General features: G+C 56.6%; 1 protein-coding gene across 1 annotated transcript in view; it reads left to right on the top strand.

Moving 5' to 3' along the window:
• The window catches only part of PPARGC1B (PPARG coactivator 1 beta), a 46,019-nt gene that overhangs the window by 25,669 nt on the left and 2,861 nt on the right, over positions 1-17,489 (top strand). The window contains exons 2-9 of the mRNA XM_051793962.1: positions 7,036-7,209; positions 9,700-9,912; positions 11,728-11,844; positions 12,902-14,018; positions 14,517-14,553; positions 14,955-15,019; positions 15,451-16,219; positions 16,698-16,773. Of these exons, the coding sequence (XP_051649922.1) occupies positions 7,036-7,209; positions 9,700-9,912; positions 11,728-11,844; positions 12,902-14,018; positions 14,517-14,553; positions 14,955-15,019; positions 15,451-16,219; positions 16,698-16,773 (2,568 nt within the window). The remainder of the gene's footprint in view (positions 1-7,035; positions 7,210-9,699; positions 9,913-11,727; positions 11,845-12,901; positions 14,019-14,516; positions 14,554-14,954; positions 15,020-15,450; positions 16,220-16,697; positions 16,774-17,489) is intronic.

Raw genomic sequence — 17,489 nt, 5'->3', positions numbered from 1 at the left:
GGTGCTCTGAGCTCTATGCAGGGGCTGCAAGGTCTCCATGGGTCTGTTGTGGCATCAGTAGGTTTTGCAGTCCTGGGCTGGTCTGTCCTGGAGCTCAGGCAGAAAGAAAGTGGACTCTCTAGTTTAAAGCCCAAATAAATGGCTGCTGGGTACAGTGTAGACATGCAGCTTTGTAACCCGTGATATACTTTGCTGCTGCCCTTCTTCTTAATCCCGACACACCTTTGTTTAAAGTGTTCCAGTAGAATGTTGTTTATCCAGGCCATTACTACCAGTATCTCAGGCTCCTTTTTTCTATCCTGTGACTCAGGGACACTTTAGTGCAATTTCTTCCATCTTTCCTCCATATCAAAGATACTCCTGGCAAGTTCATGTTTATTGTTTGCAGTTAATGTTTAATATTTCCTATTACTGGCATCTCGTGGTTGATCTTAATTACACCCTTCTAAATGTAAGACAAAAGTCAGCAAGTGAGACTGTGTTCAGGCTGAGGTTGTGGCTCAGAGCCTCATCCTGCTGGTGCCTGGGGCTGGGTGCCCAGTGCACCCCCTGTGCCCTCTCGGCACGTCGCAGGCCATATTGGGAAGGTGGCTGCTCCATGTGTGCCACAGAACCACAGAATCGTTTACATTGGAAAAGGCCTCTAAGATCATCAACTCCAATCTTTGAGTCCAACCTTTGAGTCCAGCCTGTGTTGGCACAGTGTCCGGCGTGGGGCCCGGCACCGCCACGGCGGCTCCCACGTGCTGCACCAATGTGGACAAACAGAAGCTGGTTCCGAGTAGCTGCAGTGGAAGAAAGGATCAAGCTTCTGTTTGCTTTGCCCAGGCTTTAAATGTGGATGCTGGTTTTGCCTCTTGCTGGCTGGGCTGAATTGTTAAAATGGATTAGTAGAAATTTAAAAAAAAAATAAAAATTAAAAATTAACAGAGTGCAGAGGGCAAAATGCCCTGCTCCTGGAAGGACAGCGAGGTGTCACGTGCCTCTGTGCAACCCAGGAGCCTGGGAGATTCCTGTGTGCCTTTCCCCTCAGACCTGGGGAGCTGGATGAGGGAGCAGTCTGCCCCCCTCCACCGTGTCAGTTGGTGGGTTTGCAGGCAGGGTCCCCTCGCCTCCACTGCCCCTCAAGGAGGTACCACTCACCCTTCACTTTGGGGCTCTCTGGCTATAAATATCGTGGGGTGTCAAGGGGCAGCGGGGCCAAGTCACAACCTGACACCACCTCTCCCCCATTCACAGTGACATTTTATCAAATGCCACTCGGGAGGGGGGGGGGTTGCTTATCTGCTGGCACACACTGGTGACCTTCAGAGCTCTGGCCAGGTGGCTCCTTGCTGTATTTACACTTATTTATAGCTCTCTCCTCCATTCTCACCTCTGCCCTCCTCCCCAGTACTGGAGTGGGGCTGCCTGCCTCACATGGATCCCTCTGGGCTGGAATGGAGCTGACGCATCCCTGAGGGTGACGAGGGGCTGGCAGCACCCAACTTTGCCCCCTCAGGGTGCTGGTAGCCTGACTGCACAGGGACCGTGTCCCACGGGTGGCAGCTGCAGGAACAGCAGGGTGCACCCCAGGGCGGGTGGGGCTGGGTTTGGTCCCAGTGTGGGTCATGCCCCCAGTGCCTTCCCACTCCGGTGCTGGGACAGCCCGGGAAGGTGCCAGGGGTCTGCAGGAACCAATCCCGGCCTGCCCAAGTGGGGCTCCCCCTGCCCGAAGCAGCTAACTGGGTGAGCGGCTGTGCCCACCGTTGCACTGCCTGGCGAGAGCTCATCCCGGTGAAGCAGCCTGGCGGTGCCCGTCTCCCTGCACGGCTGTAATCCCCATTTCAAGCAGTCTGTGATTGCGGATTTCCCTGATAAGCCCAGACGGCTCTCTCCAAAACCCCTGCCCAAGGATTTTCTTTCCTTTTTAGAGCCAAGCCTGGGGTGAGGGCAAGGAGGGAGAAACTCCCCGTCCGGGCGCTGGGATCCGACACTGCCAGTGGGGCTGAGGGAGGGCTGGCGGGAGCTGGCACTTCATGTTCTCGGCATTTCTCACCTTCTGCTCGTTTGGGTCCCAGCCTAAATGCTACTGGCTAATTTGGGGCTCTGTCTCCAGCACGTGTGGATGTATATTTATCTCTTAATGCTTTGAGTAGGCTCTTGGCTGTGGGGAGGGAGGAGGCTCCGTGTGCGGCTGAGTCAGTGCTGCGCTCCTCAGGAGGAGGTGGGCTGCCTGTTTCTGGCTGGTTCCTTTGGCCCCTCCGAGGAGCTGCCACTTTCTTTCCTTTTTTTCCATACAGCAAAGTGGCACGTGAATGACAAGGCAATTGCAAAGCATCCTGGGGCTGTGTCTGCAGGCAGCAATGCAGAGCTGCCCTCCCAGGCTTAGGCAGGATTAGGATCCCGCGAAGGTGCTACTTGTGTCCAGCAGCACTTTCACGCCGGCAGACTTCAGAGGCTGAAACTTTTGCAGCCTGACTAAGCATGAGCACAGTGTGTGTGCCATCACAGTGTGCTCAGAGCTCACTCCAAAATACTTGGCCACAACTTCAAGGGATTGGACCCAAGTGTTTTGCAGATAAGGGAAATTTCTACTGGTGTTGTTGTCAGGGTGTGACAGAGGAGAGGACCTGCAAGTCTCTTTGTCACGGTCACTGCCCTGTCCCCAGCTCCCTGAGCCAGTTAAGCACAGCAGACAATGAGCTGAGCTCTCATGCTTGCCTGGCAGCAGGGCTGTGGTTCCTGCTCTCCGTGGGCTCAAGGATATGGCTGCTCCTGGGAGCCAGCAGCCCATCCCCAGCCAGCCTCTCCAGTCCTTCTGACTGGGGGATTTAGTTTGAGCAGCCCAAGTTGACACTGAAAAAGAGGAAAACATTCTCTGTCTCGTTAATCCAATATTTGAATTAGAGTTGGGCTTGGAGAGGAGCTTCATGTCTCTGCAGCGATAAGACCTCACATGCTCCCACACCAGAATTAACACTGCTCCAAAACAGGGGGAAGAACTGAAAGGGAAATGCCCCACCTGCTGTCCCCACAGCGTCAGGAGCCAGCACTGAGCTGTGCTCAATGGGGCATCCTTGGATGTGCCTCCAGCCAGGGACTGCCCACGTACCAGAGCTGCTGGGGACATTAGAGACAGTGGCCCACGCTGACCACCCTCAGAGTCAGGCAGGGAGATGGAGCTAACCCCCGGGCCAGCTCCTTGTCCTGCCTTGCCTTGCCACTGCCCCGGGAAGGACAAAAACTGGGGGCTTTGCAAAGGGGCGGAGAGTCAGAGCAGCTGGGAGTTCTTCCATTCCCTCCCGGGGATGACCAAGGAGACACCAGAAACTCTCAGGCTGATTTGCTCACACAGGGTTTCCAGGAGAAGATGGAACACAGGCTGGGGGGAACCAGCCCCTCCTCACCCGCAGTGCTCAGGCAGAGGCCCCACTGGCGCTTTATCTGGGAGCATTTAGGTGCAGTTGAGGCTCCCGGGGACAGGAGTGACCTCTGGATGTCCTTGTCTGCCAGTTTGGAGATGTCCCTTGTGCTTTCTCACTGCTGCCAGTGGTGAGCATGGACAGGGGCCTGGCAGTAGGGTGGCACAGCCATAGTGGCACGGAGCCCTCCTGCTCACCTGGTTGTCCTGGGCATGCACAGCATAGCTGCTGCCAGGTCCAGCAGCCTCTGCAGGGGCGCAAAGTGAGCACAGACCCTCTGTGTGAGGGTCCCTGGGGAACCCCTTCTTCCACAATTGGAGTGACAAACCCCTCACAACAGGCAGGACTATCCAAGCTCAGTAGCAGATAAATAAGTGTTGCTGCTCTGTCAAGCAAAGCCTCTGCAGAGGGAAGCTCTGTGCAACATGTGAGCGAGTATCAGCTGCCTCTCTGTCCTAGAATTGCAAATGCATCTCAGTTGGGGCTGAGGTCGGAGTTGGTTCATACTTTAAGGAAAGCAGAGGAGGATGTCTCTGAATGGAGGCTGTTCCTCAAATGTCCTTCACCTTCCAGCTTTGGCTGCCAGGTGCAACTGCCAGCACAGCATTGCTTCCAGAGAGGATGCCCAGGGTTGGGCTCCTGCTCCCTCAAAGGATGGAGGTGTGTGGCATGGGGGCACCTGTGTAGGGCATCTCTCCCCCCCGGAGCAGGGATTCATCAGACACGTCACAGTGAGCTGCCGGCAGCTTTCTGGTCGCAGCCTTGCTGCAGCACACACAGGCCAGGTGTCTGGGCTGGAGGATGCCTCCAAATTTTTGAGCATGTCTCCATGGGTGTTTGCTGGCTGCACACCAAGAACCCATGGCTGATCTTCCTACAAACTCCCGAGTAAAATTAGAACAAAAGTTCACTCCTCTCCCAAGGCAGCAGGAAATGCAAAGGGTGGGAAAAGGGAAAGTCAGAGCAGATGAGGTCCTGTGCCCGCAGGCAGCCTCCCCACTGCTGCTGCCACCCCCGACTCCGGGTGGGGGGCTGGGTCCTCCCCCACCCCCCGTGGCCAGCCCAGAGGGACTTCACTCTCAGCGCTCTGTGCTGGGCAAGCGGTGCTTGGAGTGATGGATTCCAAGCTCAGAGTGACGTATTCCCTCTGGAGATTCAGGTCCTTGGTGGCTGGGTGGGTTAAATGGCACTGTCTAGCAGAGGGGGCTGGCTGGAGCTGTGACCATGTGCCGGGGTGCCCATCCATGTACTCATGTGAGTGATCGCACTGGGCAAATGCTCTCCCCATGGTTTTTTTTGAGGAGGGGGCTCATCACAGGCCAAGCTGAGTTTTTAGGCATTCCTGACCTGTGCTAGCTGGGAGCATCCACAGAGTGGCAGTGCCGGGGCAATCCTGCCCCTGTGGTGCCCAGAGAGGGCAGCTCAGCAACATTAGATTGCAGGAGTTTATTTTTACCCAGCCCTGTTGCCAATGGGGACATGTCACATCTGTGGAGTTGATCAAAAGACATCCCGAGCACTGGTGTCAGCTGCTCCTTGTGATCTCAGCACCAGGATCTTTTCCCTTGTGGCATATCAAAAGGAGCAGGAGAATTTGACTGCTCTGCTATTTTTAATTGAACGCACACACGCACACACAGAGACACACGTATATATATGTATGTATGGCTTTTCTAAAAATAAAAGCCTTTGCCTGTGTTCCCATGGGAAGATTTGGGGAGAAGGGGGAGCCAAAGTTGTTGCAAGACTTTTTTTGGAGCAGGTGCTAGAGCAGAGGGAGGAAGGCAGGGACGGGCCACAGCAGGTAAGGGACACACCTGAAAGGCCAAAGGACATCTGATCCCAGAGCAGTCCAGGCTGCACCTGAGCAGAGGAGGAAGGAGAACAAGGGGAAAGGTCGCATCTGTGTCCCCCAGAGCTGGCAGGGATGAGAATAGGGACCAAAGATTTTTGCAGGGCAGGTTAGGAAAGCCCCAGCCTTGGGGGGCTGTGAGGAGTATCAGATCCTGGAGCCACTCAGGGGTGCCTGATATACTTTGTGGCACCACACTTGCATAATCTACCTGATCCACATCTCTCCAGCAGCAGGATGAAGGGAGGATACTGGGGAGAGCATCCCCCACCATGGGGCAGCTCCCAGGCCCTTGCAGAGCTTGGACTGGGGCAGTATCAGCAGCCCCAGCTGCCGTGACATGGCACTGGCTCACCATTGGGCCATGAAAATGCTCTCCCCCCTGTCCTTGCCTGTGCTTTCCCTGTCTCCCACCTCCCCTGGGACTGGTTGGGGCGGAAGGCAGGTGAGAAATGTAAAATGGGAGTGAGTGTGTGCATGGGAGTGCCCTTTGGGGTGCCCTAAACACAGTGGGGAGCACAGTAGACAGGCTTCTCAGCCTGTGGGAACACAATCAATAATCCCAGATTATCCCAATTTGACCAAAAAAAAAAAAAAAAAGAGAGAGAAAAGCTGTATTTTCCATTCCTCCAGCTGTGTTTGAAATCCCTTTTCCTTCCCGTTGAGTGAAGGAGGAGACCCTTCCAGGGAGCTTCAGGAGGAGGAGCCCCCGCATTCCCCTGCCCATGCAGCCTCGCTCACATGCTCAGATGTTTGCCTGCTCCAAAATCCATTTGCTCTGTAAATAAACTTGCTTCTCTCACTGCCAGAAAACTCCCCCTGGGCAGCCAATGCTGGGAGGAGTCGCACCAGACCTTTCCCCTGTGCGGTTGAACCTGGACATAGGCACAAAACCAGGCACCGTCCAAATGCCGGCACAGGCAGTGGGTGCCAGTGCCAGCCCTCACTCCGGGGGTGCTGGGTGCAGCCGTGGGGTTTTGTGGGAGGGCAGTGGCTGGAAGCCAGGCTGAAGCAGGGCAGGTGCCAGCTCCTTTCTGTAGTTGAATGGAGATTTTTAGCTGGGTTCCTAGAGCTCGCATCACCCTGTGTGCACCCGGACATCCATTCATTTCCATGCTGTTTTCTCATCCTGTACAACGCAGGGAGCGGGGTCTGGATTGCACTGGTGGTGCTCCTTCCCCAGGGTGACTGTCCCTGAGTGGTTCAGTGCCGTGTGGCAGGGATGGGAACAGGGTAGGGACCAGGTGTGAGGCCAATCACAGGAGTTGCTGTCCCATGTGCACGCAAGACTCTTGCCTTGACTTCCAGCTAGATAACCTGGATGTCACCCTTAGGTGGCACCAAAGGCAGGAATGGCCCCTAAGAGCTCCAGCAGCTGCTTTGCTACAGCTTGGGTGGCTGTGCTCTGCCCCGAGCGTTTGCTCACTGCAGGAGATGAGGCTCTTTGAATGCAGATGCTGCTGTTCTGACTCCTGCCACAGCTGGGACACAAGAGGGGGTTTGATGGAAGTTGTGGGGGTGTTCTCAGTAACCAGCAGTGCCAGTGTCAGGCTGTGCAAACCAATCTGGCAGGTGTGCAGTGAAGAGTTGCTCACCATGCTCCACACTGCCATGAAATTGCTCCTGGAGCCATGTGGAAAGTGGGTCTGAGAAACGGGCCTGAGCGGAGGTGGGAGCGCACCAGGAGACCGTCCGTCTCTGCAGGTGGATGCTGCTGCCCCTTGCTTCCTGTTCCCCTGGCACAGCAGTGGGTTCACCCCCTTTCTCTTCTCTGTGCAGTACGAGGTGTCTGGCGAGGAGCACCTCTACTCTGACTTCCCGGAGATCGATCTGTCTCAGCTGGATGCCAGCGACTTCGACTCGGCCAGCTGCTTCAGCGAGCTGCAGTGGTGCGGGGAGCACTCGGAGACAGACTCCAGCCAGTACAGCACTGATGACTCCGAGCTCTTCCAGGTACCCCCATCCTCCTGGCACAGGGCACGCGAGGATGGAGGCAGGGGGAGGAGGGAGGGAGGAGGGAACACGCACAGCTATTAATATCTCCTCCCCAGCTGATTAGTGCTCCATTAATTTGTGCACTGGCTCTAAATGGGGCAAGCGGAGTAAGGCTAATGAGGAGGTGGAGGAGCAGAGGAGGCTGCTGAGCCAGCCCTCCTGTGGTGTATTATTCACAGGGAATTACAGCCGGGGTGCAGTGCGTCCCGTTCGATTCCCGGAATGGCAGGATGTGCCAGGGCGGCAGTGCAGGGGTCTCAGTGCTGTGGTGTGGGGCAGGATTATTCCTTTCTCAGGAGCAGAAAGCAGCCCCACCCACGCTGGCTTCCCAGTTTTGGCAGCTCCCTCTGTTTGGGTCTCGGGTCCTTTTGGCAGAGGTGGCTGGTTTCTGTGCTTGGCTTTGTGCTGAGATGGATCCATGTGCCAGCATGGACTGCACAGTGAAAAGGGGTGCTGGGACAGAGGGTGCTCCTGGGCACAGGCAGGGCTGGTCCATAACCCTCAGCACTGTTCCTGTCTCTCCTTGGAGAAGAGCTGAGCATCTCGTGGAGCTGTGAGGCCAGGGCAGGGCTGTGAGCACAGCAGAGGCACGTTTGGAGACAGGGAGGTGCAGAAGCTGCCTGGGGATCGGGCACTTTGCCTTTATCACATTTCCTAAAGCTCATGCCATGCCCTGGATGTGCCTATCCTTGGGGGCTGGAGTTTCTCTGCCCTCCTGAGCAGCACCCAGGCCCTTACCCCTCGGACGAGGAGGTTGTGACCCACTAGTGTCAACTAGTAACCAACTCTGGGTTACATTTTGGGAGGGAGCAGGATTTATATTTAAACAAGGGGAAAAAAAACCAAAAAGCCCCAATATTTTCTAACCTGGCCGTAATAACAACCCTGTGGCTTTTATGCTGTGCTGATGCTGTGCTTGAAAATGGTCCAGTCCAGCTGAGGGACCTTCATCACGAGATGCATATTTTCCGCTGAACTTCCTGGGGAAAAGATAAACAGAAAAGAAATGCAAAAGACAGGCCCATTAGGAGCAGTGGAGTATGATGAAATGTATCCCACTGAACTTATATGCACAGTGCTCTCGTGCCAATAACAGGAGGAAAAGAAACGGAGCCAAAAATGGAGCATCCTGCTGCCTTTCCCTCGAGCCTGCTCTAGTAACTGAGAGCAAGGTTAGGGCAGGGAACAAAAGATATTTAATTTTCAAACAAGATGAGAGAAATACAGGAGGGTGTGTGCAGGCAACAGTCCTGCTTGCGAGCCTGAATTTACCCTCGTGCTAATTTTATCACTGATGGTAGCCTGCTTCTTGTTGGACATGGTTTACATTCAGAATGTGATGGAGGAGGACCAAAAAGAAGGAACTCCTGACTCACTCCAGCCATTCCTCAGCTTCTCTGTCCTCTCTTGGGCTTCTGCAGTGTACTGCCAGATTGGAGGGGAATTCGTGGGGCTGGGAGGGCACTGGGAAGAATGGAGGTGCATCAGCCAAGCCGAAGCCTAGATGGAAAGAGGGAGGGACCCAAGAGGTCGGGTCAGGGCAGCAAGAAGGGAGGAGGCAGGAGCAGCCCCTGGTCCTGACTGGCCCAGTGCAGCCACAGACACTCACAAATCTCCCATCAGCATCCCCACATCATGCTGTTCACCCAAAGAATAGGTCAGGGGAGCTGTAATGCAAGGCCTGTCACTCTGAGGGCTGTGCTCCGTGGACACAGTCCCTTGCAGAGCACTGGGTGCAGCCAGCTTTAAGTGTGAGGGCTTAGAATCCCTGTCGAGCTAGAGGTGCCTGAGTTTAGGGGCTTTTAGTGAAAACAAAACTCATACTGGTTGTTGTTACAAGCTATGGTGTTTGGCCAGCAGTGCAGCCCAGGCTGAGCTTCCCCTGTGCCCTCCCAACGGGCTGTGCCCTCTTGTCCACTGGGCAGCCCTGGGCTGAGCTCCCAGCTCCTCACATTTTCTCTGTCTTCCCTGTCAGGAGAGCTGCAGATTAACCAGCCATGACCTCTTAGGCCTCCCCAGCCCGTGGAGGGCAGGGGGCTGTGCCTGCCCCCTCCCTGGGCTCCCATCCCAGCTGGGGCACTTGCAGCCCGGAGTCAGGAGGATTTGGGCAAGGAGCCTTTTAATCACAGATCTTTTATCTTCTGCTGTTTGCATGATGGTGGGGGGGAGACAGCTGTTGGGAGAGAAGATGCTCTGATTCATTATTTTCTGTTAGAGGTGCAGGTGGACAGATTGATGCTCCTTTTCCAGTTGGGTCTCTCCTCCTCATCCCATCCCGGTGGTGTGCTGGGGAAGAGCTCTCACAGGTTGCCCTGCGGGATCACTGGGAAGTGGGAGCTGCTCAGTGAGAGCTGCTGTTGCACTGCTGGTCCCTCTTCCCCCACCCAGCATCTCACAGACCCTCTGCCCAGCCTAACTCCCCCTCTCTTCTCTGCCTGCTCATTTCAGATAATAGACAGCGAGAACGAAGCGCTGCTGGCAGCTCTCACGGAGACATTGGATGATATACAGGGAGATGACATGGGCCTGGCTGCCTTCCGAACTATGGAAGAGGGGGACACGCTCAACCATGCCTACACCTCACCTGCCCCCTCCCCCAAACCCACCGCCCCGGTCACGGGGGGGCCGTCCCCGGCCCCCGAGTTTGATGAGCTGTCTCTAGTAAGAACCCACTTCCTACTGTTTAAGGTGGATTTGGATGAGCCCCTGATAAGCCGGCTGCATGGGTATGATAGGAAGCAAAGGTCTGAATTTTTTCATTCTAGGCTTAAAACTCTCTTTAACCGTCAATACCAAAGCATATACTTGTATTGTATACGTATACATGTTCTGCATCATTGCTGTCACCTCCATCACCATCCTCACGGGAACAAGCTGTGTGTATACAAATATGTATATGAACGGGGTGGGGGTGGGTGTCAAAGGGGTGGGGGCTGCTTTGGCAGGACCCACACTTGCTTTTAATCGGACATGCAGATGTGGGGCTGCCTGGGGGTCTCTCTGGCTCATCCCAGCCCTGTGTCCATGGGCAACAGTGGCTGTTCCCACCCACCTCTGCCCCGGGCTGAGCTCCCTGCTGCTCTCGCAAGAGGGACACAGGAGCTTGGCCCGTATGTCATCCTGTGCCCTCAGCTTTCAGTGGGAGGGTTTGACCCTCCCTGTCCCTTCCACCAAAACCCCTCAGGGTCTGTGTGGCCTGCAGTCCCTACAGATTTGGTGACTGGAGTATCCCTCTTGGTTCTCTGCCATATTGGGGCTCCAGCCCCGCTCCCCATCCTGCCCAGGACTAACTGGGAGCATTTACTGCCATCCTGAGGAGATCCTCTGGAACATGGTACCCAGCCTGCTCCGTCCTGAGGCTCACAGTCCCCCTCAGGGACCCCTCAGCCTAGTCCCGGGGTCTCCCCAAAAACCCAAAAGGGGAGGAGTGACATCCAGTGGTGACAGCGTGCATTTCCACCGCCCACGCCCCTGCGCAGGGGTATATATCACACACGATATGTCTGTGTATATATAGGATGTATACGTTGCAGGGGTGGGGGGGAAAGGGTGCTGGTTGCTTCCACCAACAGGAGCTGCACACCTAAAGCTGTGGGTGCCCCGGTTGACATTTCCTGGCAGACCCTGACCTGGGCACCCCCTGTTTCTATCACCCCTGTACCCCCCCAGGGCTCTGTGCCCACCGACCAGCACGGGAGCCCCAGATCTGTCTCCTCCGTGCAGTCCCCCAGTGCCTACGCAGTCGTCTTGCTGTTGAGCTGTTGTCGCCTTCGGTTGTTAGCGCGACATGGGTGGAATATGAAATGTTGTTGCTGGGTGTGGGGTTGGTGTTTTTCCTCCCCCTGAGCAAAACTGGGTTTGAGTAGAAGAAAAATGTTATGCTGACCTTGCCATCAGAAGAGATGGCTCTGTGGGTGACCCAGGGAAAACCCCACTCCCACCACCCATGGGCTTTGGGGAGATCCTCGACAGGTCCCACAGGGGTTTGCATCTGCAAAATGCCTTGAAAGCTCATTGATGAGTCCAGGCCCTCTCTGGATGTTTTGGCTAAATGAGCCTTGCACGGGGGCACAAGTGAGTTGTCCAAACCTGTCACTCACATCAGCACAAAGCCTCTGTCACCTAAGGGCAGAATTGTTGGAGTAAGAAGTTTGGATGCCACAGCAGCTCCTGTGTATCTGACAGGAGTGGGGTTGCCCCTGGGAAGTAAAGTCTCTCACGTCTGCACTGCCCCGACCTGCTTGAGGGTCCCTGGGGACATGGGTGAGTGCTGTGGAGACAGCCCTGACCCCCTCAGGGCTGCACATGGCCAGGCACCTTCCTCCACAGCCATGGTGGGGTGGGAAATTCCTCCCTGCCTTAGATTTTTCTTGCCCCATTTTTGGGCACGTGTGAGCCAAGGGCTGCGGCCCTGCTGGCGCTTTCTCTTGCCCTCGCTGCCATGCCGACTCTTTTTCTTGCCACTTCTCTTTGCAGCTGAAGAAGTTGCTCCTCTCTCCATCGCATGTGCCTCCGAGCTGTGAGGCTCAGCGGGACGGGACCGCCCGGCGCCCGGGGACCCCAAAATCCCGACCAGCACGGCCCTGCACGAAGGTACTTCCTCATGGGCAGAGCTCGAGCCCGTGCACTGCCCACCTCTTGGGAGCTAAGAAAGGCACTGAAGGATGGTGTCAGGGAGCATGGGCAGCCTCTGAGCTGGGCAAGGGGCTGGGGACGGGCAGAGGCCATCACCTGTGGTGTAAAGTAAGGTATTCACAGGTATTTTCCCCAAAAACGCCAAGGCAGTGGAAAGGATTCAAAAATGTTTATTTTGGAGGCAAAGACACTGAAAACTTATGAAGAAAAATTCTGCACCAGCAGTGAGAGCGCTGGGCCTGAGAAAGTAACTCCTCCAGATCTTTTCCAGCTTTCTTATCTTCTCTGGCCTCCCTCTCCCAGCCTCAAGACAGGCGCAGCCTGTAACATCCTGAGAGTTTATCTCTCCTCAGACCAGAGAGACACAAGAGGGACACAGGAGGGAAAGAAACACTTCCCCCATCCTTGAAAAAATGTTTGTTCTTAGGCAGGTCTCCTTAAGAAACAAGTTAATTAAGCTTTAACCTTCCCGTTACAAATTCTTCCAAAAAGAATTCCTACATGTGGCGTTCCCATCCCTCTCTGCGTTGGGCTGAGAAATGCCTCAATCTCATTTGGACCCCGGGTGGTTCAGCCTCTCCCAGCTTCCCTGGGTGCCCATTTGTGAAAGCCCCATGTGCTCCCTTGTCACCCTCTCTGCTGACTCTCAGCCCAAGCCAGGGGCCATCACCAAGGAGAGCTGCATGCCATGCTGCAGAACCCACCCCTCACTTAAGCTGATCTGAAACCCAGCAGAAGTTGCCACCAAAGATTTTTCTACTTTTCTGATGGTTATTGTGCAGTGCATCAGGCCTGGCAAATTAGATTGCCTGGGAAGAGCAGCAGATCCCTCCCTGGAAGAAGGAGCATCATTGTGTGCGGCGCTTGGGGCAGGGGGCTGACCTCCACACAGGTTGGGGTGTTTCTAAGCCAGAACTGGGGGGTTTGAGGATGTGGGTTGGCGCTGTCAACATGGAGGGCTTCTCCCCCCATGCCAGGTACTTGTGTCTGATTTTCTCCTCTCTCTTCTCCAAAGGTGGAGGGTCCCCGGGACAGGAGGGCGAGTGTCCCGCAGGCACAGAGCCGCAGCTGCACTGAACTGCACAGGCACCTCACCTCTACCACCCCCTGCTCCCAGACCAAAGCCCCCCAGGCACCCGAGGAGTGCTCCAGTGGTGGCCACCACCCATCCCCGGGTGACTGCGCCCATCACGAGGACGACAGTGACTCCAGCGAGGACTCACTGAGCTCTGGTGACTCGGTGACGCCGCTCTCCTCAGCAGAGGATGGCTCTGGCAGCCAGTTGTCCTGTGAGGGGGAGATGCACTCCATGGTGGAGCTCATCCGCTACATGCACACCTACTGCCTGCCGCCGCGGAAGCTGCCCACCCGTGACCCCGCTGACACCAAGCCCCAGCCCTGCAGCAGCCCCTTCAAGAGAGCCAAACCGGACTGTCCCGCACAGCCGGGCCCCCCTGGCAGTGCCCAGAGCCGGCCGGGCTGTGCCTGGCAGGCAGCAGGGGGCTGCAAGAAGCCTGGAGCATCCTTCTCCATCCTGAAGGAGCTGCTGGCGCGGGACCTGCTGTGTGACGTGAGCAAGCCATACCGCCTGGGCAAGCCCGTGTACGCTGCCCTGGCACGGCCGCCTGGCTCCTGCTCCCCTGTGCCGCCGGCCCGCGATGGGGAGGATGCCAGTGGGACTTGCACCTCCAGAGTGAAAACAGCACCAGAGAAGGCTGAGCCACGGCAGAGCCCTGGAGCTGAGGCAGAGGCACTGCAGGAGCTGAGTGGCCATGAGGACAATGGTGGGAAGCAAGAGGGGACCTCAGGCACAGCAGTGGGGAAGGTGGCCCGCAAGCAGGACAACACTGTTTACGCCGTCCGCCGGTCCAAGAGACTCAACCCCGAGCTCGGGCACTGGCTATCCTTCCTTGATGGGCCACCCCCCGAGCCCTCCGTGCCCCTGGCCTGCAGAGAGGCTGCACCATGCCCAGTGCTGGAGGGATTCTCTACTGAAGAGCCTGCGGCTGAAGTGGAGGTGGGGGGCACAGCAGCATCGGCGGAGCCCCAGCCCCTCTCCCTGGGTTCCCCAGTGGATGGTGAGGTGGGAAACGGGGCTGAGAGCCGGCGCTGTGCCCTCCTGGAGCAAACAGGTGAGGAGGCCGTGGGCTGTCACTCTGTTCAGCCCTCCGTTGTACATCCATGCTGCCTGTGCCATCCCTGCTGTGGCCAAGCAATACTGGCCAGGCGCTGGACACTCAGCTGGCAGTAAAGCTGTGAGCAGCCCCAAGTACAGCCCCATGTGCTGGCTGGTTTGGGGTCCCATGCATGGGGAGCTGGGGGCCTGTTCTGATTTTGGGGTGCTGTTTCAATCCATGGGGGCCTTCTACTCCCGTTTCTCCATCCTTATATTGAGAGAAGCTGATGTAGGGTTCACCCAGCATGGACCAGGTTGCCCCATCCCTCCAGGTCCCTCTTACCCACAGGCTCACACTGTGCCTGGGCTCTGGGGTTCATTATGAGCCATGAATGGCTCAGCCCTGGCAGCATGAGCCCTCTCCTTCAGGGGGGCAAAGCCCAGCCCCTGCCAGACCTCGGGCGCTGCAGGGAGTACAATTCCACTGGTAACCGGCTTCTCTCCTGCCTTTCAGAAACACCCAGATGTCTCACGCTGTCCTTGGCACAGACGTAAGTGCAGACGGGGTTGAAGGAACTGTGCTGGGGCTGGAAACCACCTTGGTTTGTGTAGCTGGGCCAAGCCTCTGCTGCAAGCACACAAAGCTGCTTTTGCAGAGGAGACTGAGCCACCCAGCTGGGCACAAGGCTGTGGGGAGCCACAGCCATCACTAGGGTGCAAGGAGCCAGGATAGCCTCATCCTGAGGGCAGGGCATTTCTGTGTGTGCCCCAGAGCACTCGCTGGGACGGGAAGGGCACACTGCTCAGCCCACTGCCCTCACACCCCTCTGTCAGGCACTAGCCATAGTGGGAGGGCTCACTTGTAGGCAGCATTTTCTCAGCTTCCTTTCAGGTTTTGGGACTGTGGTTCACCTAAACACTTCCTCCCTCCTGATTTTCTGCTCTTCTCCAGTGACCCAGCCTTTGGGAAGAGAAACTTTGAGTCAATGCTGACTGTGGAGCTGTGTGGGACAGCAGGTAGGACAGGCTTTTAAGTTTTGGGTTTTGCAAAATTCCTCCATAGGAGAGGACAGATTTACCCTAAATTCAGTCTGGAGTCATCAGCTCCAGCCTACCCAGCCAAGGGAGTACACTGAGCTCTCTTCACACTATGAACACGGGAGACTCCCCTCCACATCTGAGCACTACGGTCACTTCAGGGGGATGTGTTTGGGGTGGTGGGAGCTGTTCAGAAGTCCCCTGAAGGAGCCAGGACGGAAGGGAGAGTCCTCTGGTCCCTGCTGGGATCAGGCATCCTTCTTTTTCCCCAAGTGCCACTGGATGGATGAGGCTGTGGGGCTGAGCAGTCTCCTCCCCTGCAATACCTGGTGCAGCCCAGGCACTGGGGTGGGACAGGGCAGGATGGCAGGGGCAGAGCTGACTCCTGCCCTTTGTTGGGGGGGGTCCAGGTCTCACACCACCCACCACTCCGCCATACAAGCCTGCTGAGGAGGACCTGTACAAGCCAGACATCCCCCAGGAACCAGGGAAGGAGGACGGGATGGCCCCCAGCCCTGGGGGTGCAGGGGATGTGGCAGCCTCCCGGAAAGCCCCCAGGAAGCACCCCGAGAGGACGGAGCTCTTTGCCCACCTGAGCCGAGCTGCCACCACACGCCCTGTGCTCCCTGAGCAGCAGGGCCTGCTCAAGAGGCCCTTCTCCCGCTCCTTCGGGGACCACGACTACTGCCAGGTGCTCAAACCCGAGGCTGCCCTGCAGAGAAAGGTGCTCAAGTCGTGGGAGCCCACGAGCCAAGTGGAGACGGAGCACAAGAGGAAGGTCCCAGCTGCCCACTACCAGGGACTGGACCTCGGCAAGGAGGCGGGCAGCGAGATGCTGTGGAAGGATGAGGTCAAGCAGCTGAGAGACCAGGAGATCAGAGCCAGCTTAACAAAGCACTTTGGCTTCCTGGACACTGCTCTCGATGACGAGGACATGGTCTTCTGCAAGACCCCCGAGTATGACACCGTCTTTGAAGACAGCTGCAGTGAGAGTGGCTCCCCTGTGGAGGAGGAGGATGAGGAGGAAGAGGAGGAGGAGGAGGAGCATGGCAACACCAAGCTGTGCCTGCGGAGAAACCCCCTCTCCAGGACCAGTTTGCATTACTGTTCCCGGAGCAGGTCCAGCTCGGGGTCTTCGTGCTGCCGGTCGCGATCGCCTGCCAGCAGACGCACCTTCAGGTACGGGGGCACGGGGACCTTGGGATCATTCTTGCCTGCTGTGTTTTTCCATGGTGCAGGGTAGCCCCAGTCCTCTCTGCTCTGCTGGCCCAAGTAGTAAAGATGTTAATTAATGAAAGAAAAGCTATAAAAATAATTGGTTCTACATCAGCCACTGCTGCAAAAATCAGCCATGGCCAGAGGAAGCAGCAGCGGGGTGAAGCAGCCAAGGGCTTCCGTGGCTGACAGGGCATGGGCAGGGACCTGAACCCGGCCTGGGAAGGGGTGCCTGCTGGAGACACCCCCTGGCATCTATCAGAAAAAGCTTTCCAGTGTCATTTCCAGTGTTTCTAGACCCCCATCTCTCCTTGGCTGCCAGTGCTCTGGAGTGTCCACCTGCTGCTGCAGCCACCACGTGCCTCGGCTTATCACTGATGTTTGAAGCTTTCCTCACCAGCTCCCCCCATCCTGGGCTGATCTCCTCTCCCTCGCTTCCCAGGTGTGAGAACGGCGAGCAGTGTCAGGGCGGGAGCGGGCACCGGGGCCAGCTGGAGAAGAGACGGGAAAAGGCCATCGTAAGTGGGGGGACCCCACGCTGGGACAAAGCAATCCCCAGCACTCAGTTCATCTCCCGCTCCAGAAAAGCAGCAGTGGAGCCCATTAGCCCTGGCTTCAGCATCCCTTGGTGCGAGGCCAATGTTAAACAAGGACATGGGGGTGGAGGAGGGAGAGAAAAACCCAACCTGGAGCGGAAGCCACCAGCAATTGGCAACACATGGAGTCCTTGGCACAGAAATGCCCAGAGCATCCTACGCTGGTGCTTCAGCACACTTGGCATCGGCAGTTTGGGGGGTGAGCTGGGGAATCCCTGAAGCTGCTCAGCCATTACAGATGTGGCCCTGCTGCATCCTTATGCACCAGGAAATGAGCATGTGCCCACGGGTGGGAGCTGGGACAGGGGTGGGGATGTGGGAAAGTAACTTGGTGCTCCGTACTGTCGTGCACACACACAGTGCACTCACACACAGACACACACAGACACACACACAGACACACACACACACGCCGCTTTGGCATTTTTCCCTGCAATACAATTGAATTTTGCCCCTAGCAGTTCTTGGGAATATTTCCCATGTCTTCAGGAGAAGCTGAAAGAGCTGCAAGAATGCAGCAGAATTTTAAAAGAGAAGAAGGGAGTGTGGCTGCTCCAGCCTGGCTATGGCTGTCCCTTGCAGCAGGGGTGTCCTGGGGATGACACCATGAGGGGGCTGGAGTGGAAACAACCAGATGC

This window comes from Manacus candei, unplaced genomic scaffold (assembly GCF_025592945.1).
Source record: "Manacus candei isolate 608988 ecotype Guabito, Panama unplaced genomic scaffold, ASM2559294v1 h1tg000037l, whole genome shotgun sequence".
Taxonomy (NCBI): Eukaryota; Metazoa; Chordata; class Aves; order Passeriformes; family Pipridae; genus Manacus; species Manacus candei.
The sequence above is the reverse complement of the archived record's forward strand: the minus strand, read 5'-3'. Positions and strand labels throughout refer to the sequence as shown.